We start from the raw sequence: 24088 nt of genomic DNA, 5'->3' as shown, positions 1-24088 counted from the left end.
AAAAAATTTAAGTCCTCCTTAGCTTTTACCCAAGTTTTAATAAATCTTCTTTTACCTAATTTTTTTTTAAATTGCAATTATATCCATGAGGAAAATAGAAGAAACTCTTCATCGTTTTCTCAAATTTAACCAGCTAAATGATGGGATTTTCAATTTATTTCACACCACTAACTTAATTTGGAGTCAAAAAATCAAAACAAGGAGGGAAATTTTAGAGTTTTCAAAATATTTCAATAAAATTTGAAAAGCCGCAAGAATGCAAACGAAGCTAGGGAGAAGAAACGAGTAATTTTAACTATAATTAATGAAATTAGGGGTATATAGAGTAAGTTAATACTCCCTCTGTTTCGTCCCACTCCGATAGGCTCATTTTTCATTTTAGATTGTCCCACTCCAATAGGCTCAGTCTTAATATGGAAATGTTTAGAGTAGGGATGGCAATCTATCCGCGGGTAGTGGATATCCGCGAAAACCCGAACCCATTAGGGTGGGTTTGGATACCATTTGATATTCACGGATAGTTTCGTGGGTACAATTCACTATCCATTTAGTTCGTGGGTATGAGTTTGGATACTTACTATCCATACCCGCGAAACCCGTTTACCCGCGAAAAATACCCACCAATTACCCGTCAATTATCCGTCAATTACCCGTCAAATATCCACAAAAAATTCAATAAAATATGGGCTTTAAATACATATTTTGAGATTATGGGCTAGTATTTTATATTTTAAAATAGGCCCAAACAATAAGGCCCAAAATCTAATACTGAGCTAAATGAAAGAATGGAAGCTTTTGGACTTGTCTTGAAGATGAAGAAGAAGAGTTCAATGAAGAGGGTTCTATTTCTACTGTCGAGCAATTATAGACATTGTTCTTTGTTGGATTTTATATTTTAGTTGATGAATTTGAACATTGTTCTTTGTGAATTTAAATTTAAACATTGTTCTTTGTGGATTTGAACTATGCTATTTGTGTTGATTTTTTTTCTATTAAATTTGTTGTTAATTTATATTTAAATTCTATTTCGTGGGTATCCAGCGGATAGTGGGTATCCTGCGGATAGCGGGTATCCGTCGGATAGTGGGTGACGGATACCCGTCGGATAGCGGGTTTCGCGGATACCCGACGGGTAGCGGGTATCCGCGGATAGCGGGTTTGGATACCATTTGATATCCATGTATAGTTTCGTGGGTAGCAACCACTATCCATTTAGTTCGTGGGTATGGGTATGAATAGTCACTATCCGTACCTGTCGTACCCGATTGCCATCCCTAGTTTAGAGCTTTATTAAGAGAATACTATTTAATCTTTTCATAAGGAATTACTCTTAAAAAGTTACTTTTTGGTAGACCACACCACATTTAACTACTAAAAAGTGAATTTTATAACTTCGTGCCGAAAAGAAATGAGCCTTTTGGCCTGAAACGGAGGGAGTATAAAATTACTTATATTTTACAAATAAAATTTTTTATCGAACTTATAAAAAAATGGAGGGAGCAGTTAAAAACATAACTCATTTAATTTTTTTAAATAAAAAATTTATTATGATATTACATTTTAGATATTTTTTATTTTTTATAAAAATAATTAGCTACAATTATTTTGTTTTATTTTTCTATTTTAAAAAAATACCTAAATGAATCAAGTTTTTTCCTATTCAATAGCTGATGACAAGTCTTAAGTGGCTGCATAGCATCACGCTTACGAAAAAGGGGTTAAAAATCACCAAAACAGAAGATTCACACACACAGATTATCAAACACATACCAGAAACCCAATATAATTTTCATTACTCGAAAAATATGATTTTATATAGGAAAACACAGGCGCTCACTCTGAGTTTCCAGTGTCAAAATGGCTGCCTACAAAAATTACAAAAGCAATTACACAAAGAAACCAACTACTATTTGGGAACAAGTATACCGCATCCGCTGCTAATGGGTGTGTATATAAGTGTAAGGTCTCTCAAGAAATAGGACATCGGGGGCATCGGCTTTCTCCCGCCGGGCAGTCTCCGCCCCCCTCAAGATTTAAGATATCATCAATAGACAGCCAAGCCGTATCAACAATCAAAAGGATAAATCAGCCGCTAACGTCATCTTCACCGTCTTCACTATCATCGCTGCCAGTTAAAACAATTGTATAGTCAATAATCTTTAGTGCGCACCCTAATTTTTCCAAGGAATAGGTTTAACGTGAAGGGTTCGGATAAAACAAGCTGGGACGTTTTAAGGGAGTAAGAGTTTCGTTTTTATTGCACATGAGGTAATTGAGCGCTTTATAGAAGCGAGAGAACAAAATTCCTCACCTGTGTTCAGGAAGCTTTGCTAATCTTCTAGCATCCAAGCCTGTAATATATTTTTGTGCAGCTTGAACATATTCCGGCCCTGTACGAAAAAAGGTGGAAGAATAGGAGTTGGAGACGATATAAAGCAGGGGATTATCTATCGTAAATCATGAGTGGATATTCAGAAAGGAGTAGTAGAAAGATGTACCCTTCGACAGTAGGAAGCAGTGCAGTGCACATCTTTCTGCCGCTAGCCTAACGGGTGTAGACCCGTCCTTTAAACATTCACCGAGTGCAGGTCCGAATAAGGAAACATGAAGTATAATCCCCTGTGGATTAGCCTGCAAAAAAAAATTCGTGTAGGGATTAGATTACTATTAAAACATTTTATTGATGAAGGATGTAACACTGCAAATTCTTGTGATAATCATAAAAATATTGTACCTTGGCGACTTTCTTCAAAGAACTCAAGGCCCTTCTTCTCACTTCACTCGAGTCGTCTTGGATTGCCAATACCAAATAGCTCAATGATGCCAAATGTGCGGAACTGTTCGAAGGATCGTTCTGGCTCTGATATAGTAGAAGTCTTCCGAAAGCTCGAACTGATGATTCACGAACGGGGAACTACAGAGAAACCAAAGTTTTAGAACCACAATAGCTGACTAATGAAACGTCACTAAGATTTCCCAAAATAATAACATTGCTGAATCACTACATCCTTCAGCATCTATAATGCATCTGAATAGACTTTTCAACCATTCACATGCCATATTTAGCACGATAAAAGTGCCATCTTAAACCACTTCACGGAAACTTCTAACATCCACAAGTTGGGCACGGATTTGTCATTTTCTCCAATGATATATTTATGATGAAAAACATTGACATTTAGAAAAGTTATTGTTGGTTCACTTAGTGCCAGAACTGAAGAGTAAATACAGTGACGAAAAAGCTATACCTTATCATCCTTCAACGAACTTTTCAGACAATCAAGTATGCCTGTAAACAATGGCGAAGCACAAACTATGGCCGCATTATGTCTAAGCATCGATGATATGGCAAGAGTGGATCCATGTCTTGTAGTCCATGTTGAAGATGAGGAGGAATCTGCTACTTCCATAAGTGTTTCAGAAACTTGAGCACCTTCCAAGTACTGTAACAAATGACAATCACCCGTTAACACCAGGAACTCCGTATTCATGGGCTAGAAATGTAACGATAATAGTCACTTTCTGTAAAAGGAGCAACTGTATTTAAGATCCATGACGTAATAGGAAACTCCTTTTAAGAACACATCTTTCTCCTATATACATGCACAACATAGGCCCTATTTTAGATCACCGAAAATATATGAGCAATCAACATGCAATCATGCAACTCACAATCTCATGAATGAATCTGAACTGGGGAAGGAAATTTATTTATCAAATATTGATGGGAGGTGGTTGTAATTGTAGACTTGGTAGAGTATAATATATCATGTGAAAGAAAGTAGGCCCAAAGCTCACCATACAAGATATTTACAAGAAAAAAACAAAAAAAAAAAAAAAACAAAACTCAAGTAAGAATGGCATTCCAAAGATGATAGCTTTTAACCTGCAATAAAAATCCCAAAATACTAGCTGAGGAGCTTCGTATTTGATCATCTTCACTATATATCATATCCTTTAGCTGAGCGTGGAGACGCGTTATAACAGCACTACTTAAACTTTTTCCAGCATTCTTAATAACACCATCCAAAGCTTTTAATATCGCCTCCTTGACTGCAAGATCTGATGCCTGGTAGCAATAAAGAGCTGGGTTATTTTCTAGCGCCTCAGGACCAATGTGAAGGAAATAATCAAAATATGATTATACCTGAAGACCAGACAAAAGATCACCAACTAATGGATCAATCCTTGTGCTGAGAGCACTAAGCTTTCCAAGGGCAACTGCAGCACTTGAACGAACAGTCCTGCATAAAAATTCTCCATAAGCACAAAGTAGGAAACAAACGCAGTAGCTAATATTTGAATTGAGCAATTCTGATGTGCTGACCTTGTATTGTCTTGTAGGCATTTAACAAACGTAGTTTGAAGTTGGGGAAGGAAAGGCTTTAGAGCAATTCCACCTTTTTGTATGATGATGCTCAAAGTTGATAAAATAGCACTTTTCACTTGCCAAGGAAACCGGTCTCCTATAATGCGAATCAGTGGGCTAGAAATAACAGGTACAATCATATCAGGCATCCACTTTATTAAAACCTCAAAGGTATTTTTGAATAGGCAGAAAGGAAATAACAATGACAAGAATCACACAACATACCCTGTAATAGGAATAACAAATTCGCGCAGGGCTTTTTCACTTGTGACTTCTATCAATTCGCCAAGACCCAATGCTGATTGTTCTCTTAATTCAGCTGATCCACTTATGAGACCCTGAAAAGCATAAAAATTACACCAAGGAATTAAAGACTACTATATTAAATATTCACTGAATAAGGATAAAACCGCCTGATGCCTGATGGACCTCAATAACTTTATAAACCCTAACTTATAAATGCTGTAGATTTAAATTCAAATTGCTTAATTGTTTTAGTCAGCCACCTATATAACCTAAGAATATACTCAGTTCCTCAGAAACATTTTAGGCAATTGTCATAAAAAGAATTACTCACACATCAACATTAATTATTCTTTTCTACACACAACACACATGTGTATACACCACATCAACATTAATTATTCTTTCCTACCCACAAACACAACACATAAGTATATAGACTATAGACCTCCACCTCAAGTGAAGATCACAAAGACATAGAATTCCACTTCCAGAAGATTCAAGGCAGATAGTACCTGGAGAAATATGGGTAACACAGGTTGAAGTGCCTTAGGGAGACAGAATCCAGGTATCAGAACTGGTCCTCCCTGTAAGTGTGGAATAAAGGTTACAACTTAAATAGATATAAACAATCTACAAAAGATCAAATATAATAATAAAATTCCCTGTATCGCAATTCTAAGATGTCTTCTACCTGTTGCAATCTGAAAAGGGGAAACATTAAACATACCTTCTTTTTCCTGCGTTCTTTGTCCCTAGCTGTAGAGACTGCATCACGAACCAGCTTCATATATGAAGGAAGAACCTCTTTAGGCACTGAGCCTACAACCCTCAACAATGCTTCCCAGGCAGCCTGTAGAAAAAATCATAAGAGTAGTTGAAATACGATAGTCACTCACAATGTGATTGAGCAGATTTTCATTTGAAAATTACCGCAACTGTAGCTGAATCTGGGTCACTAAGCAAAACTATCAAGGTAGATATCATGTTTGGTGCTTCATCGACCAGATACAGTTTGCTATTTTGGAAGAAATATCCAATCAGATATGAAGAACTTCTTCTTATTGAGCCCTGGAACATTAGATCATTTTATTAGGATCTGTGTCTTTAAAAATGACATTACTTGCAATTCTGGACACTGAGCTGAGTTCAACGATATCACTGGTCAAATAAACAAAATCATGCCTGATTATCTGCAGTGCCTTTCAGAAGCTCTGATATCAAAGACTCGATGCCCTCCTCATCTATAACCAAGACAACTGTTTCCGCCGCCTTTTTTGCCAACTTTTGGACAACCTATGATTTCACAGAAATAAGCAAAATGTGAAGACAGAAATATCAACAACCATAACTTAACTACATAAATCTACAAAATCACAAGATCAGGTTGAAAAGGCTATTGCAGAGGAAAAGAATGCAACAGGATGTACACTAATTTCAAGATAATTAATTAAATATATACTTCCATAACATAATACATGCAAGTCATTGATGAATTTTACTTTATATATCAATTTTATTAAGATACAAGTCGTGACCTGAGAATTTCAGTCTTGTTTACAATATTTGGACCTTGTTATACAGTGTGGGCTTGTGGGGGATGGCTGAAATGCATACCTCATCACTATCACTCATTGCAGCGAGTAAAGCAGGCAGTATTGTACCAAGATGGAAATCAAGACCAGGTCCCGCGACCTCCGCCAGAGCTCCCAAAGCATGGGCATTGAAAGCACTGTAGGCAAACTGAACTACGTAAGCAAAGAATATAAAGTTATTTATATAGAAAGTACAAAGCAATATGAAACTTTTGCACGTACGATAGTGGAAGGTGAACAAGCTTTGGTAGAATATGAGGCAGCACAGCAGTGGTCCTGACACTATAATCAACAAAGAGCATTTAGTACAACAGGCATAAAAGTAAAAATAAGGAACCACATAAAATACCTTAAGATTTGTTTTAGGCCATCAAGAGCAGTATCTGAAGTTTGTTCGTCTTCCAGAGCATGAAGAAGTGTAGGAACTATTTCATCAATAGCCTGCAAACCAGCACTCTACACACCACAAGACAGCTTTCATATCACGAGTTTATTCATTAAACCGGTGATTTTTTTTCCGTAAGTAATTTGAAAGGCATACCTTATACAGGGTACTGAATGCTGTTCCTGCAGACTCCCGAACCTCATGCGTGCTGCAAAGCAACACACAAAAGAATGTTATCAATACTACGCACAACAATCTGCAATAAAATACCCACCAGATGAGATTAATGCTAAGTACCTGTCACAAAGAGCAGTCCGGATTGTTGGGATGAGATCATCCATGAAAGTCAGCAACTGACTCTTACCAGCGCTGGCCATCACTTCACTTAGACCAATGCATACACCCTGCACCTCATCCAGGGTAAATACTTTCAACAAATAAATGAGAAAAAAGGAAAGGGAAGAAAAACTAGTTCAATACAGAATTACAGATACATTCAGAACTTAAAATCTCCCAGCAACAAGATGTCAGTTTATAAGTAACAGCAAAAATATTTTTATTCCAATACCCCAGTTGATACCCTTGATAATGCATAAACAACAATAGTGCAACACATGCATTGATACCCTTGAACTATTTACTTGAAATGAAGAAACACAAAATATGATTGAAGGGGTATAGAAGAGAAGAAAGTCGCACTTGTCTTCTGCTAGGATTAGGGTCACTGAGACCTTCAGATAGAATAGGAATAATTAGGGGAAGCACTCTTTCACCAAGCTTCCTGACAAGCTCGCCCAAGGACCGTGCAGCAACCTAATGATTATAAGCAGAGCAATTTCAATAATATTTATACCGCATGTCTTTGATAATCTCAAAAATGAGGATCTGGTAAGGAACCTGTCGCCTCTCTGAAGATGAAGAAGCCAAAGAAGTGATTAGTGTGTTCATTAGAACTGGCATTATCTCCTTCAGAGTTTTTGGAGTATTTGCAACTATGGTTTTCCAGACATGCAGTGCAGCCTGAGTAGAACATAAAGTTACAATGTCAAAATTCTGACAGAAGAAAACTTGGAGAGCGAATCTGGCAGCACAAGTCAAAATAAATTCAATCACCGTACCTGGCGTACAACTAAGCTGACATCCGTACGAACCATATACAATGCAGCAAGAACTTCATTTCGTTTATCTCTTCCAAGTACTTCAATAATAGCCCGTCCATGAGCTTCAGTACTAGAACCTTCATCATCACTACCGCCTTCCAGAAGGGCTTTCCCAGAGGTGCCGGCAACCTAAACAAGATAATACGAAAACCTGAACTTGCATTCTAAGAGAGAAAGAAGATGGATAGGGATATGAAAACAAACCTTAAACAAAAGATCACCCAATAATTCCACAGAACTCTGTCGAATACGCCAACTATCATTGAATATGCCATCCTCTACTGCAGGAAGGAGCAGAGGCAGAGACCTGACACAATGAAATTCTTTGTTAAACAACAATTGATTCAACAAAAAAAGAGCTAGACTGGAGAGCGTGAATGCATATGGCTAAGAAGAATAATCAACGTTTGAACAACTATGTATGGAAGAATAATAATTTCACAGTTAATGCAGATTTAAATAAGCATCCAACATTAAGGAAAAGGAAATGATGCTGAAAATTTCATACGTAGTTGCATAATGTTCAACCAGGACATGCCCAGCACTGAGAGCTGCTTCTCGTACTGACTCATTCTCATCAGCAAGACCTGGGGGATGCAAACACATTATATTACTGAAAATGACGAGGCAAGCAGCACGTCAAGAACAATTACATAGACACTCATCTAAAGGTCATACCATCAAGAATAGCAGGCAGAACCTGTTGCAAGTATTTCTGAAACTGAACACCTAAAGATCTTGGCAGATACTGCAGGAAGCATAAAGCAATTTCATCAAAATATCATACCTTAAATGCATGGAAAACGATTGCAAAAATAAATTAGCACGGCCATGGTATAGTCAATATCTAACCTTGAACAGTGTTAGGTAACCATCTCGAACTGAAGCTTTTGGATGAGAACAATTCCGGATAATGTCAGGAAGTAAGTCCTCAAAATACTTTGTCCCAAGTGCTGCCAATACCTATAGAAGAATGAAATAGCATAGTGCATAATTATTCTCATTTAGAAAAAAGAGAAAGGACAAGAATAATCCATTGGCCAGAAAGCAGAGAAAGAAACAATAAAACAGAATTCCAGGGGTAGAAACTCCAGACAAAAATTGAGCATCAATGTTAACGTTTCATTCACTTAATTTGAGAGTTCTATCAAAGAGTTCACTTCAATGACTCACACTACTAACCACAACTGTAATACTTCCAAAGCTCAGTATGTAAAACTGGACAGTCAACAGTGTATTGAGAATCTTCTCAAGCAGTTTTACACAGAATGCCTTGTTGCGCCCACAACAACTTAAATCTTCATTCCAACATATTCTATCTCATTTAGTTGAATATCATGTAAAATGTTAAGTAGGGAGTATATGAACACATTGCTATCAAGCAACTTTGAACAAGACATTTTTTACACTAATGCAAAACTACTGTAGCGAAGAAAGATGATAGAGCAATTTAGACAATGTTCTAACCTCACTCAGCCCTTGAGCTGCTCCTGACCGTTCAACATTGCTACCATCAGACTTCAGGGTATCTAATAACCAGGGAACAAGGTCCGGGAAGTTATCTTCTCCCATTCCTCTTATGAGAGAACCAAGGGCTCTGGCAGCAACTGCTCTAACTTCAGGGATTGGATCAACCAGAACCTGTTTCATATCAAATTAGTAAATTCTCACAAGAAAAAATAATCCATGGCATCGGAAACTTTTTAACACCGTGGATTACCTTTTTCACTTCAGGTAGAAGCAAGCCTATGTAAGGAATCATATCCTTCGGCTCTGTAACTAAAGAACACATGTTTCCAGCTATTTGAGCAGCTTTCTTTTTTGTCTCTGCACCCCTCTCCCTAAGCCCTCTATGGACAATGGGCACCAACAGTGCAAGAGAAGGAGCATCTATAGTATTAATGAAGGTAGTCTGCAAAATCAGAAACCATTAGGTATCTGAAAAACCCAGAAGTCATTGAAATTTACTGTAATGATGCAAATCCAATACATCCAACCATAAAAAATGTATACAGATGATGTATTTACCTGCAGAAGGATATCAAGAGAATACTTGGTATAATCATTAGGATCTGTGAGGCCCATCAAAAGAGTGGGGACAAGAGCTGCTATTTCCGGATTTTTAATCACTTCTCCAACCTAATTGAAACAGCTCATCAAAATATGTATCAATGCAGCAATGGAGGCTTCAATAATAGTTATTTTACCTGCCGGAGAGCAGTTTGTCCAGCTGACTGGACTTTGGGGTGAGTATCTGTGAGAACCTGCAGAACAATTAAGAAAACTGCTCAAATACAAAAGCTCATACACTTGCCCCTGAGAATTTTGGGTTCATAAGGAATCAGCCAAAGGCAAAAGTGAACTTTCGCATTCTGCACATACTTCAGTCAACTTTGGCACAATCTTGGGCAGACATTGAGACAGTTGCTGTGGAGCACAGAAAGCCATAGCACCTAGTAGCTGTACACTGCTTTGCTTTGTTCTCCAGGCTTTATCTTCAAGGCCCTAACTCAAGAAATTATAGTCAGCATTCATTGGCTACACAAAATGTATTTAATTCATATTTTACTTCACAAATTGATTACTGTAGAGCACTGATTAGGGAGGAAAAATAGCATGTCAAACAATATGCCAAGTTGGACCACTAAAAATCAATAGGCACAAAGAAACTATGAAATTAATTATGTGAACTACTACAAAAAGCAAAAGAAAAAACAGGCCTAATAAAATCTCAACCTAATAAAAAGGCTGCTTTTGATGCTCGGGAAAAATAAGATATACCAGAACTTGAACTAAATTTTCTGTCAATTACAAGAAATGCCAATATTTTGGCAATAGCTAAGGAAACAGAGAATTACAAGAGTAAATTTTTTAGCAATATGCTTAAACTGGTTTAGATCCAGCTTGGGGCATCATTTCATCAACAGAATGCATTTAGGAATTGAGGGAGCAGAGCAGACACAAGAAAACAGGTAGGAAAAGAAATGAGAACCTTGGATTTATAGTTCACATAACAAGTGTTTTCCCCTCTGCGTGTATGCTTTAGAATATTAAATAAATAAAGCATGGAAAACATTTTACACATTAAATACATTGAGAAAATAATAACACTTAAAAAACAAACAATGTAACACGAGATACAATCAATTTAAGGTAGGAATATCCTAGAACCAGAACCTAACACATAATGATAACTTTTCATTACTTCTCTTGGTCAGTCCACTTTTATAAAAACCAGGATTCAGCAGGGAAAAGTTCAGATACTTGTAGCAGATCTTAATTCCAGATGATCAAGTAGCTAATGGAAGTGTACTTCAGAAGAAAGAACACCACATTTTTCCGACAAGGTAAAAGATTAGATTTACTCCCACCTTAACCACATTTCATCACACTTGGCTGTCATGAATTTGGCACTCTACTGGACATTTATATCAACCAAGCCTCTTAAATCAATCATAATCAAGTTCAAGGGAAATGTTATCTGGAAGTGAGGACCTTTAAAAGGGATGGTAGAACGAGTTTGACTCCTTGAGCACTAAGTCTAGACATCATTGCACGGGCTGCACCCTCAGCAGCATCTCGCACGGCAACAACCGGATCAGAGAACGACACCAGGAGTAGGGGTAACATTTGAATCACATACCTGAATGGGGGGAGGGGAGATGGTGTGGGGAATTATCCATAAATTGCTCTCATGATTCATGGTAAAACAAAAATTTCACAAGACAATATCTATATACTTACGGCTCAAATATTCTCCCAAGCTTATCACAGAAACATTCAAAAGCGAGTAAGGCTCCCTCTCTGCTTTTAGCAGAATTTCTGCAATTAAAAATATATATCATAAAGCCAGTTGATTGTTTACAGATACAATCACTTAAAAATTGCCAAACATGATATAGTGCTAAATTGTTTAAAGAAATGGAGATTTTTTGGTGGGAGGTTCCCATATATACTATAAGCCATCCAGTTAGTTTAACTGGTTTCTTTCTCAAAATGAAACGAAAATTAAATTTATTCTTTAGCTGGGGCTTTTCAAGTTTTCATTTTGTTAATTGAGTCAAATATCAGCTCATTATCCTGCAACACTATAGTAGAACAATAAAACTTGATACTGCAATAACAAATCTACCAAATGTTTGATGTACAAAACACCTGAAACAACTTCATAAAAACAGACCTGTCAGAAAGACCATCGCGTAAGGCTGTCATAACATTGTACTTCTTCAGACATGATATTCTAAATCCTTTAACCACCCCAGCAAGTCCAAATGCTGCTCCACGGCGCTCACCATATTTGTCACTCTTCATCAGCTTTACAAGCAGTCTGGAAATAAGAGCCCCTGCTTCTTCCTGAAGCCATAACGTACCATAAATGTAAAATTACTTGAAAAAAGGGCAAGGAGAAAATAAAAGGCCACAGACGCAACCAAAAATTGCATTAGACCAATCTAAAAGCAGGGCGTGGGGGGGGGGGGGGGGGAAGTAGACAACAGGCATCAAGATAGAACAGAAAAATCATTAGTTCAGGTGGGTTTTCCCTTTATATTTGTTTTTCTTCTGTATACACAAAATATAGTTTAAATAGAATGAGAGACAGTTACAAACAAATGAACCAGAAGTTTTAATTAATATAATACGTGTAAAACCTTCCTGGACAATTATGTCATTAAATTAGACCGAATCCCACTTTCAAGGAAGGAAAAGATTGTAAGAATATGAATTAAAAAGTCAAAACTATATTGCTAATATAACTAAACTCATAGATCAACTTTACATACTAGTAGTGGAATATAATTAGCCAACTATAATGAACCGGGTTATCAATATCCACTCAAATGAACAATATTTAATTTTTCAAGTCAGATGCATAGGTTGGGAGTATTTGCCAACATGTTCTATAACAGAAATACCCACAAAATAAACCAAGATACCAGAAGGATTACTGGAAATAGAAGGGGTGACTGCTCATGATAGGTATATACAAACACAACAAGTTCAACCATTCCTCATCTGGTTTCTCATAATACCTGCTTTGATTGCATTAAAGGTGCAAGGCAGGAGGAGACTGCTCGTTGCACAGACTCAGAAGGAGTGTTTAAGACATCCAACAACTTCTCCACAACAGCATGAACTTTCGGGTCATCCTGCAATAAATAGGAATTTTCAGGCTAGGCATCTACTTCACTATATTAAGCTTTTGTAGGGAATGGTTAAGACCTTCGACAAGTGTTTCGCCAGTGCTCCTGTGAATATAACCACACCTTCACGTACCAAATCATATTTCTCCTCATCTGGTGCCTGCAGAAAAATTCCATATACACAAAAGCAGGCATTTAATTTTATTCCATCCAGTTGATCAGAGCCATCAGCAGTTGTTGAGAACGTGCTATTCTAAAATCAAACAGGATAATAGCATCCAGAGATAATTTTACAAGCAAGAATGGACAAGCATGTGAAGAAAACTAGTACATAAAGAGAAAACAACTAACTCGGGAGAGACCTTTTTGTTCAGGAAATTCTCAAAGATGGGAAACAACAAGGAAACGTTATCTCTTCCATGTTTGTCAATAATCAAAATTCCAGCATCAACCATTCTTCCACGAACATCAGCATTGGGATCAGCCTGCATGCTCAATTTCAGTCAGATATAAAGAGCTGATATCAGCAAGGCAATACAAGTGGTGAAATATGAGTACCAAAGCTCGCGATATCAGAAAAGTCATCACAACGGGAAGATCTTTGGTTCGGAGGACATCCGCCACACCATGTAAAGCTAGGGCAATCCCTTGTCTGCCAAGCCAACCAGAGTCAATGTTCTCCCCACCAAATCCAGCATCGCGGAGGTATAAGGAAAACAAGGTTGATAGAGATTCCTGAATAATTAACAATAAAAAAAGTGAAAACGAATTGAGTACTTAGTGCAGGTTACAGAAACTGGATTGCTGTATCACCTGTATCGTATCAGGCTTTTCATCCAAAGCTGCAGCAAGGGCCTCTGCTGCAGCAACTCTAACATTGTAGTTAACATGTGAAAGCGCACCAAAAAGTCCAGAGTAATCGGTACCAAAGTCATTACGGTAACAATCCCACACATCCTCCGCAACTTCCGCGACTGACTAAACATCATAAATCATACACAAGTTTCAAGTAAGGTTCTTTTAGCTTTTAGGGGGGAAAATCGAGGAACAAGACTCTAATTCATTTGGCCTTGTGATTGGCAATGTCATCAAGTATTTAAGCAAATTACTCAGTCTGAATATAAAGTTTCAAAATAGTTCGTTAAATCAGGGAACAAAAATCTCCATTTGGCCTTACTACCTTCTCTGAGTCATGCAAAGCAAGCCATATGCTGGTCGCAACCTCGACATTTTGAGGAATCGAACAATTGGAGACAGCCGGAATGCACTTTACAGCGTTCAAGCAAGCCATTCTTACATGAATATCTTTGGCATAAACACCGGACAAAGCCTGTACGAAGAACAAGTGAAATAAAGTGAGCCAGTCATATTTGTGAGATAGATTACCAGAAACAATAACGGAGCCATACAGGTGCTACTTCATCAGGCTGTAGACCAAGGCACAATTCATTCAATGCTGGGCCAATAGATGATTGGTAAGCCGGGACAACACCTAGAACATGGTAGAGAACCTGAAAAGCATAACATGAGTAACATTAGAACCCATAAATTTATGGTATAGTAATAGGCTGTTTAGTATGAAGGTCGTAACTGATAGCATTCTAATCCTTGGTAGTGGTAAAATAGGATCCATGTGCAAGAAAAGTATCTGGAGAACGTCATCGTGAAGACCTGTCTTCTTCGGAGATAGAAGTATCCTCTCAATTACCTGCAGAATAATCCATAACAATTCCGGCGTAAGTTTATGCATTGAAAAAAAGAGGAAGAATAGGAACAGGGTAGAATAATTTACCGGGAAAATAAATGTAAATGAGTCAACTGGAAGAGGCCCAGATTTGCATGAGATGGTTAAGCCACTAACTAAACGTTCAAAAAGACCTAGTGATGGAGTTCCATCTTGCTCTCCGTCGCGAATAGATGGAAATAAGTCCCACAAGATACTAGTTTCTTCAGTGGCAGTCAGTCGTAAAGCAGTTGCAATTTCAAGAGACCAATTGCAAAGGGGATCAATAGTACATTTTGAAAGTTTCACTAATGTCTCAAAGGCAGCATCACCTACAATTGGTGACCGAAGGAAAGGACTGACGAACTTGACCTGAAAAATGATGAGAGAAATATTATATCATTAAAATCAACCCAGATTCAGAGTCCATGTTATCTAATAAAGAAACTATGATACTAGATATTTATAAAAAGAAAGTAGAGTATGCATTAGCCGGATTTTAATACGTCTACTATGAGACAAATGTCTCCATCTCGTTAGAAAAAAGAAAAGGTAAAAAAAAAAAAAAAAAAGGATTTTATGCTGCAAGCATGTGCACCTCAGTCTAGTGCTTGTCAAAGTATTTTAAGTACAAGAAAACTCATAACAAGATCCTTCTAAACCAAACAGAATGTCCTTGCTTCATAACACATTTGTTGAGAAATTCTTGAAACATAATTTTTCACAGAGAAACACCACAACCAGCACTATCTTCATATGCATCTTATTCTTCTTTTAAATCAAACTACAGAAGCAAAAACACAAACTAAAAACTTCTAAGAACAACATTTTTATAGGTTATTACCAGCTAGTATATTTATAGCTAATAGCCTAACAGTGTAAAAATCAAGAGAAATACTGATAAAAGGTTGTTAATAATGGAAGAAGAACTAACCGAAGAAGGAAGCTGACTATGAGTGAATATAGGATTAGCAATGGCCATTTCTCCCAAAGCTTTGAGCATCAAAGAAATGTTCTGTTGAATTAACATGACCTTTTCACGAATGCGACCCTCTTCCTTAAGCTGCAATTCACGGGCTTCTTCTTTAGAGGTTTTTATCTTCTCTAGAAACAAAATTAGAAAAAATAATAGGTAAGTATTACTAAATAAAAAGGTGATTGGGATCTGAAATGAGTTTGACAAATATAGCTTGCCAGATTTTTTCATTGATTTCGGAGCATCTTTTTTCCCAGCAACAGCAACCTCTTTATTGGAGACATCTCGTCTTATAGATTGATTCGAAGTAACAGACGAGTGATTAGAGTTAACTTGATCCTGAAAACATGCATGCCTCAGTTAAGAACAATAAGAGCATCTCCATACTTCCAAATGAAAAGTCGCAATATCACTTACCAGGTCATCATCCTTATCATAAACTCGGAACCGTCCTTTTGCTTGCTTCACATTCTTGGAGGCAACAGACTCCGCAATATAAACTCCTTGCTCAGTAGAAAGCACTCCCTCAGGAGTATGGAAGATCTGAAACAGAACAGGACTAATCAGTTTATGCATTAACAAGCACAAATAACATCCATAAATAGCATCAGGAAAAAATGATGAAAATGTACAAAAATTTGTACTCAATCAAAGGGTGAAAAAAAAAACCTGAATATCAACTTCTGAGAGTGCGTCATGAGCAACACGATCTGGGAGATCAATAAAGTGCTACAAAAAATGATTCATGTAATAAGAGCCACAGAAACCATATAACTATCTTCATCTAAAACATAGCAGAAAGAACAGAGAAAAGGATGTAGCCAACCTTTGCAAATTGTGTATAAGTATCTCCTGGTATAATAGACATCAGTGTTGACAAGGAGTTTAAAGCTGCTTCTTGCTCCATGTGATTAGAATTCAACAATCCATTTGAACCTAATAATCCCTTCATGGACAAGACAAATTTAAAAAATAAAAAATAAAAAACATCCAAGTTGAAAAAATATGAATTAAACATCATATATGTGCGACGTGCCTTCACTTATCAAAAGCAAAAGGTCCACAAGTGGGTCTCAGTTCCAGGAAATGCTTGAAGTGTTTTCAACTAGTTGATCTTAACTTGAAAACTAGGAAGTTTTTAAATCTGATAGAATCACAAAGGTAGACAATTCTGCCAATATGGACAAGGCTAAACCGATAATACATGAACAAAATAAAAGTAAATAGATAATGTAGTCTGAGAAATCAACAGAACCCAACTACAAAAGGATATCAGACAGGAATATTTAGTGCATACAGAACTCAGAAAGTGAGTAGTAATCAACATTTCTGAAAGGAAAAGCAATTACCTTGCATAACTTAACAACATCAGCAGTAATAAGACCAATCAGATCAATTCCCAATTTCTGCAGACACTTCTGCACCCTCTGAAGAAGGAAGAATGAATATTAGCACAATATAACAGAAACAAATGATGCACACATCATCGATGGAGAAGACTATCAACCCTGTTAACTCACAGATTCAGCACATTCTAATTGTGGAATTGGAAACCAGAGAAGCCTATTTCTAGTTGAAACATAAAAATTTAAAATTTAATACCACCCATCCTGGAAGGACGTCGCTTTTTAATGGACACCAAAAGCTCCATTCAAGTTGATATAAAAAGAGCAAAGTATTCCAATTTATGCAGAAGAAAATTGCAAACGAAAGCAACATAACAGGACCAACTAAAGTGAATTAAGAAGAGAAAGATACCCTCCAAACTGCATTTTTTTTCCCTGTGCCAATGATGCATGGGTGATGTAAGCAAAGCAATAACTGCACACAAGCATCTGGACCTCTAGCTGAAACCACAGGTGCTATTACAACTAATGCCTTCACTAAAACTTCAACTGATGGAAGGAAAGGAACTTGAGAGTCTGTCACATTTTCTGCATCACTGAATAAAGAAAACGACTTACTCTAAGGGGGGAAAGCATCTCAGACACCAAGGAGATGAACAGGATTAGAGCAATATGTAAACCAAGAAAGGAGCAACTTGAAAGGGTAAGTCCAAGCAAATAGATTCACAATTGTCATATTGGAAGCCACCATAAGATATCAAAAATGCACCAAGATGCGTACTGTTTTAATGATAGAACTAGCAAAATGATAGCAGATATTGAGGACAGAATCAAAAACCACCAAAGACAGCAACAAAAAAAATATCTCTCAGTGTCTCAACCGTCCTTAACTACTGGGCTAGCACCTATCATCCTAAGGCTTTTTGTACTTGCATCCGGAAAATGAAAATTTTGAGCAGGTCATTGTTTTTGTTAAGACACCACCAACACATTCGAGAAGGAAAGCTTGTATCTGTTTTGACTTTCACGGTTTCACCTATCTAAATTTCTGAAAGGTTCATCTAGTAATTCAAATAAAAACCACACAAGGAACTAAAATGAAGCAAAAGAAGGAGTGTATGACTATTGAATTACCTCATCTTAAGAATAATAGTCTTTTCTCCAACAACAGAGAGATAATTCAAAAATTCGAGCAAAATAGCTTCAGCTAATAGATGAGATGCACCAAGAATCTTCCTGGAAGTGCCATATGCTGCTTTCCTTATCTCCCAATTCGGGTGGCACAGCAAAAATAAGATAAGCTGATGCATAAGATTAAACAATTAATAACAGAAAATTATAGCAACATAAGAAAAGGAGTATCTTAATAGTAATCACCTGTAGGAATGCCTTGGTAGAAAAAGTTTCCAATAGCCTGCAGCATAAGAGACAGGTCAATTTAAACAATTGGACATCAAATTTCGTAAGATCATACATCAAATATTTTCCATAGCTTCTAATTTAAAATGCCAAGAACTTTAACTAGGCAAGTGTATCTTAGTCACAACATTGAGAACTTAATGCTAAATAACAAAAAGCACAAGTGCACATTTCTGTTTTCTGATTGAAAAGATTTACCAATGGATGTACAATTGAATTTCTGGAGAAAATACACAAGAAAGAGCTTGATAATCGGCAATTCAGAAGAGACTAATATTCCTCATTTAATAATGTGCTTCAATTCTATCACATGTCAAATGAAGCATACCTTTGAGAGTAATCACATGTCAAATGAAGCATACCTTTGAGAGTAATCAACAAGTAGAACCTCAACAAGGTCAATGCACGCCATTAAGTCCTCAACTGACAATTTTGATGCCTGCAAAACTAAAATAATATTAGCTGAGTGGATATAGGAAAAGGTCTAAAAAGGAATGTTAAGGCTTTCCTTCTTTATAGCTGCAAAAAAGATTTTAGCTTTGACATTTTTCAACTCCCCTACAAAATGCAGAAACATGCATTCATCTAATTACTGAAAGCATGCTGAGTATTCTTGACCAATTCTTTTCACAATAAGCATATAAACATATTGCATTTGCATACGGGTTATTATTCCAAATATAGCCATAGCTCATAGACAGATATAGTTATCTAATTAAGTTAGAAATAAATTGCTTATTTTATCTTCAGAAAACTACAGGAGACTGAAAACTGACCAAGGAAGTTGGAATAATTGTAGGCTCATTCTGCACTATCAACTGCCAGATTTTCTCCTTTGATATAGTCTCATCTACAGGAAATGAAAGGTCCGAGAAACATGTGATATTGACAATGAATCACTCTCATCAACAAAGTATGCAGCCAAAAAGCATGTGCAATGAAGCAGAACACAAAACAAAAGCTGGAAAAGTAAGCACCTGCTTTTACATCAACAGCAGCAATTTTCACCACGCAGAAAAGTGCAAAAATACCATCCAATCTCTGTGCCGCTTTAGTAAATCCAGTTTTGACTAGTTGAAGAAGAGGCAACAATAGGGATGACATCTAGAGTAACCAACACAAGGTATGAGCAAAATGAGGAATAATATTTGAAACAGACTGTGAACCACATATAAACTCACCCGCATAACCGCATCAGCATTTCTGCATACTAACCGCAGACAGCGAAGGTAACCCCTTCTCAGTATTTCCTTCTCTTTGAGTCCAGAAACAAAGAAGGTAACTAAATCCGGAGAAATAGCATCTCCTGATTTTACTGCCCAGGATGCCAAGCAAGACAAAATTGCAAGCTTTACTTCTTCATTTCCTGCAAATCAACAAATTCAATAAGAAGAGAGACAACAGAACATATACTTTCCAAGTGCATGACACCATTTCTGCAATGAAGGTCTACAGAAAAGAGGTCCAATTAAACAAAAATTGTCCAAGCTATTTTAAGAATGAATGTGTACAGATGCATGCATCGATAGAGGTTAAGCAGAGACCAACCATCATCCTTGTAACAGGACAACAGATATCCGCACACTGTTGGAAACAAGCTGCTAAAATATTTTCCTTCAGGAGCATCTGAAACTTCTCTTAGTGCATTAACCATGCCAACTCTCTGGTATGGAAATGTAAGCCGACCTTCCGAACCTGTTTATATCACATATATGAGATTATCAACCAGTGTCAGGAAATTGCTTAATTGCAAGTAGAAGTTATTACTAATTAATATCAGCTCTACTAATAACTATTCAAGGATCAGACAAATTAAAACACTAACCTCCCATTATCGCTTTGATAGCAGTAAACATAGCTTCTATAGCATCAGGACTGCTAGATTTCTGGCTCAAGCACCTAACTATGCTCAAAGCAACAAGTCGTCTTCCTTCATCTGCATGCCTAGCCTGTGTTAATACTACTGGGAGAATTTCAAAGACATATTTACTCAAGTCAAGGTTGACAGATTGCAGAAGAACTCCAACTGATTCGAGAACAAGTTCTGGATTTCGTTTCAACATCTTGAGAGAAGATGGGAGTATAGTGTTCTTAAAATCTTCATGCGGCATATGAGTAAATAACGGAAGAAAAGCTTCACTGAGGCCCTTCGTGGGCTTTTCCCTTGCATTCAGAACTGACTTAACATATAAGTCAAGAAACAAGTCCTGTAAAACCAACAAAAAGGAATAAGCTCACAAACCTGAAATCTTGAGAATCAGTACACTATGATTATTACCACAATACATGTTATATACCAATGGTGTATAAAGAATTACCTTCAGTTTATCAAATGAGGAAGGATAAGAATTAGCATAATCAAGCATCAAATATAATAACTCCGGACTATCTTTGTATGGGATCCTTCCATCTTTCAATTCCTCCATGTATGCTTTATATATGTTTGGTGACTGAAGATTAAGTTAAAAGAAACAAAATTTAGATAAGAAGTTGAATAGAGTGAAATAAACAAACTTCAGAAAATGAAATTGGACAAACCAAGGGAATAAAGTAAAATAAACTCCATTAGTAAGTTGCATAAAATCACAAAAGGAAAATGAATAGGAGACCTTTGTAAACAAATGAAAGCAGGTTTTCCTGCAAGCCCTTCTCACACCAAATGGTCCTTGCATGACCATATGAAGTACCAATGCCTGTGCTTGGGCTACCCTAGACAACCCATTCTTTGATAAGGTAGCAAACTGACTATGAATTAAGAGTATACAAGACCACTTTAGAAGCCTGTAACCTCCTGTCAGTGACTGGAACTTTGAATGCCTTTCCATGGCCTGTACAAGGGTTGCTGCAAAACTTTTCATAAATAAGTCTTTAGTTAAGGCTTTAATAATAACTTCATCCACAGCTTTCCTTGATCCATGGTCATCGTAGATGGATAATGTTTGGAAAATTAAATCAACCAATACCGACACAAACTCAGCAGTCACCTGCAAAGAGTCTGAAGAAGCATATGTCAGAAAGTTGAACAATAATGTCTACAAATGCTAAATGCCAAAGAGAATACCTATTTGCAAGATTGCAAGAAAAAGAAACGCACAAAATGCTCCAACAAAATGGTACTTTTGGGATCTATGCAAGAATGAAATTTCATCAACGAGATACTATTTATTTCCATGAAGAGCTAATGGCAGATCATGTCCTACGAAAACCAATACAAAAGGTAATTAAATCTAATTACATTTCCAGAATACACTATGAATTCTTTCCTACACTTACTTCACTCTGTCCAGGGGTGATACCTAAAAGTACTAAGATGACAAATCTGAATGTAAAACATTGCACTCCACTCTACTGTTGATCATGGTTACCAAGCTCTATGACGTATCACTAAACAAACTTAAAAGACGAAAATAGCACCATTGTCTATGAGAAGGACAGCATTACAACATTATAATGGCAGAATCTCTTTAGCGTTCCTTCTATTTAGTACAGATTCACGCTTATTTTAATATACTACTTAAAATCCTGAATAATATACGTCATGGAGAAAACTAGAGAAATCGGAACTACATATTTGTTTGACTGGTTATGGAATTGACACAGCAACTTAACTTTTACTACTTTCAAGTTTTCCTTCCAGAAAATGATTAAACTTAGTCTTGAATTTTTGTTCGCTGACAACTGTGAAGTAATCTAGGACAACCAAAAGATATCTAAACATTTCAGTTCAACCATTTGACTAACTTGGTCAATATAATTGACAGCAATAACTGATACTCATTCACAAAAAATAGTCCTAGAAGGAGACAGCACATGTTTTAAAATAGTTGAGTGTATTGTGAGTAGAGAATGGGCCCCACTCAAAAAATAGTGTTAATAATAATAATTAATTGTATTGTGAGTGGAGAAAGGGACCCACCATGTGATAGAAAGTTTCCAAAAATGGAAAGGGACTATTTTTTGCGGACGTCCCAAAATGACAAAAAGAGACTTTTTTTTGTGGACGGAGGGAGTAGATCACAGAAGTTCAGAAATAATCTAAAGATTCTAAACCATATTTAATGTCGGCCATCAATAATTTGACATTTTCCATATTTAGGATAGAATAAGTTTCAAAACAAATCACACATGAATCATGGGTGCCTTTCAGTTCAAAAGTAAGCATAAGCAAAGGTTGGCTTTGTGAAGCTGTATGTTAAACAATATATAGTTACTTCTAAGGATAATTATATAAACCTCTAACAAGAATTGTCTAACCAAAGAGATGTCATTTTTTCGTTCATTATATAATTCTATTTTATGACTGCCTACAAGAATAAGGAATACATTCAGATCTGATAACATTCTAAGCACGCCTAAATCTTCCAATAATCCATCATTCTGTCCAAGATGTCGTTTTCAATATCAACTTTGTCATCTACATCTAAAACAGACAGTTTTTCCTTAATGCACAGCACTTGTAAGCTGACAACTGCATCTTCTTTGATATTGACTGTGCTCAAAATCAGTAATTCAAGTTGGAAATGAATGAGAAAAAACAGTGATTAAAATGGATACAAGATAAGTGGTTTGGGTGTTTATTATCCCATCAATCCAGTTAGCTATCCTAGCTAGTATGCAAAACCTAGGGGGCCAGTACCAACAGCTACAAAATTATTGATAATGATCAACTGAAAAAGTTGACGATTCGAGTAGAAACACGTTGATGTCCGTTGTCATATAACTAACTCAAATAACAGAATTACATGTTTGCAACACTGGGAAATGAAAAACTACACCGTCAGCTAATTCATCATACACGAACTAATACTCATTCGATCAACTAGCATAAGAAACCAATCCCGCCCACTTTAATGAGAAGTTCAGAGTTCTCCACTGAAAACGCTTGCATGTAGCAAAGGTCAATAATGCTTAGAGGCAGCTATCACACATTTAAATTCCCTCAAAAATATCGCACACGGCGCGCATCCATCAATAAGATTCAGACTAAGTGCGCAGATGCATTTCTTTTGCGTTATGGTACCTAAATTGTCGAGAATGGCCGGAATCCGGTGGCGGAAGATCTGAACGCGGCGGCTGGTGGACGGCGTGGAGACCGTGGCAGCGATCGCCGTGAGCGAGTCGATGGGATTGGACGCCATTGGAGCGGATTGGGATGAGCTGCCGTGGGTTCAAACTTAGGGTTTTAGGACTTAGAATCTGAGTGGACAAAATTCAGTCATTGGAGTAAGCACACTCTATTTATACCAACTGTAAATAAAATTGACGTTTTCACTCTACAGGTTTATTTTAATTTTAGTAATCTATCTATCTATATATATATATATATATATAAATAGTAAATTGTATTTTTCCGCCAAAATCACCTAATTATTTTTTAAAATAATTTATGTCCCTCTTGGGACACCAATCGGTGCGACCTCCTGTGTATGAACAGTGAGGTTTCGGGTTCAAACCCCACTGTTCCCCCTCCCCAACTCCCCCAAGTCAAAAAAAAAAAAAAAAATTATTTATATTTTATTTGTTTATTCACATATCTATTCTAGTATAATTTTTTCTACTTATGAAATTTATCACATTTTCATGATTTGTAATTTTTATTTCAAAATAAATTTGTAGTCTAACTTTACCTTATGTAATCATATTAAATACTCCATCTGTCCTTGAAATAAGTTCCTCTTTGGAGACGGCACGGGATTTAAGAAAAAAATGGTAAAGTGTATTGATAGTGGAA

General features: G+C 36.7%; 1 protein-coding gene across 1 annotated transcript; it reads right to left on the bottom strand.

Moving 5' to 3' along the window:
* Positions 1–1767: 1767 nt before the first annotated feature.
* Positions 1768–23565, bottom strand: LOC131017183 (protein ILITYHIA-like). The gene is made up of 60 exons (XM_057945919.1): positions 23378–23565; positions 20967–21352; positions 20676–20807; positions 20183–20564; positions 19906–20052; positions 19539–19723; positions 19335–19461; positions 19134–19207; positions 18720–18796; positions 18316–18352; positions 18073–18239; positions 17351–17534; positions 16942–17019; positions 16419–16538; positions 16262–16321; positions 16010–16135; positions 15811–15931; positions 15551–15720; positions 14686–14988; positions 14485–14601; positions 14303–14404; positions 14074–14223; positions 13707–13871; positions 13452–13628; positions 13256–13378; positions 12973–13053; positions 12783–12899; positions 11933–12105; positions 11497–11574; positions 11248–11395; positions 10135–10257; positions 9960–10016; positions 9781–9891; positions 9473–9664; positions 9220–9393; positions 8605–8715; positions 8431–8500; positions 8261–8339; positions 7957–8059; positions 7711–7881; positions 7490–7612; positions 7292–7405; positions 6890–6996; positions 6749–6800; positions 6557–6663; positions 6430–6489; positions 6230–6344; positions 5798–5908; positions 5546–5683; positions 5343–5465; positions 5128–5199; positions 4595–4707; positions 4328–4486; positions 4148–4244; positions 3887–4069; positions 3249–3443; positions 2735–2914; positions 2499–2631; positions 2312–2390; positions 1768–2125 (listed from the first exon to the last, which is right to left on the bottom strand). The coding sequence occupies exons 1-60, from the start codon at positions 23493–23495 to the stop codon at positions 2086–2088; spliced, it is 7917 nt and encodes a 2638-aa protein (XP_057801902.1). The 5' UTR covers positions 23496–23565; the 3' UTR covers positions 1768–2085.
* Positions 23566–24088: the final 523 nt, after the last annotated feature.

The sequence above is a fragment of the Salvia miltiorrhiza genome, chromosome 3 (genome assembly GCF_028751815.1).
Source record: "Salvia miltiorrhiza cultivar Shanhuang (shh) chromosome 3, IMPLAD_Smil_shh, whole genome shotgun sequence".
NCBI classification, from domain to species: Eukaryota; Viridiplantae; Streptophyta; class Magnoliopsida; order Lamiales; family Lamiaceae; genus Salvia; species Salvia miltiorrhiza.
This window is presented reverse-complemented; position numbering and strand designations above follow the sequence as displayed.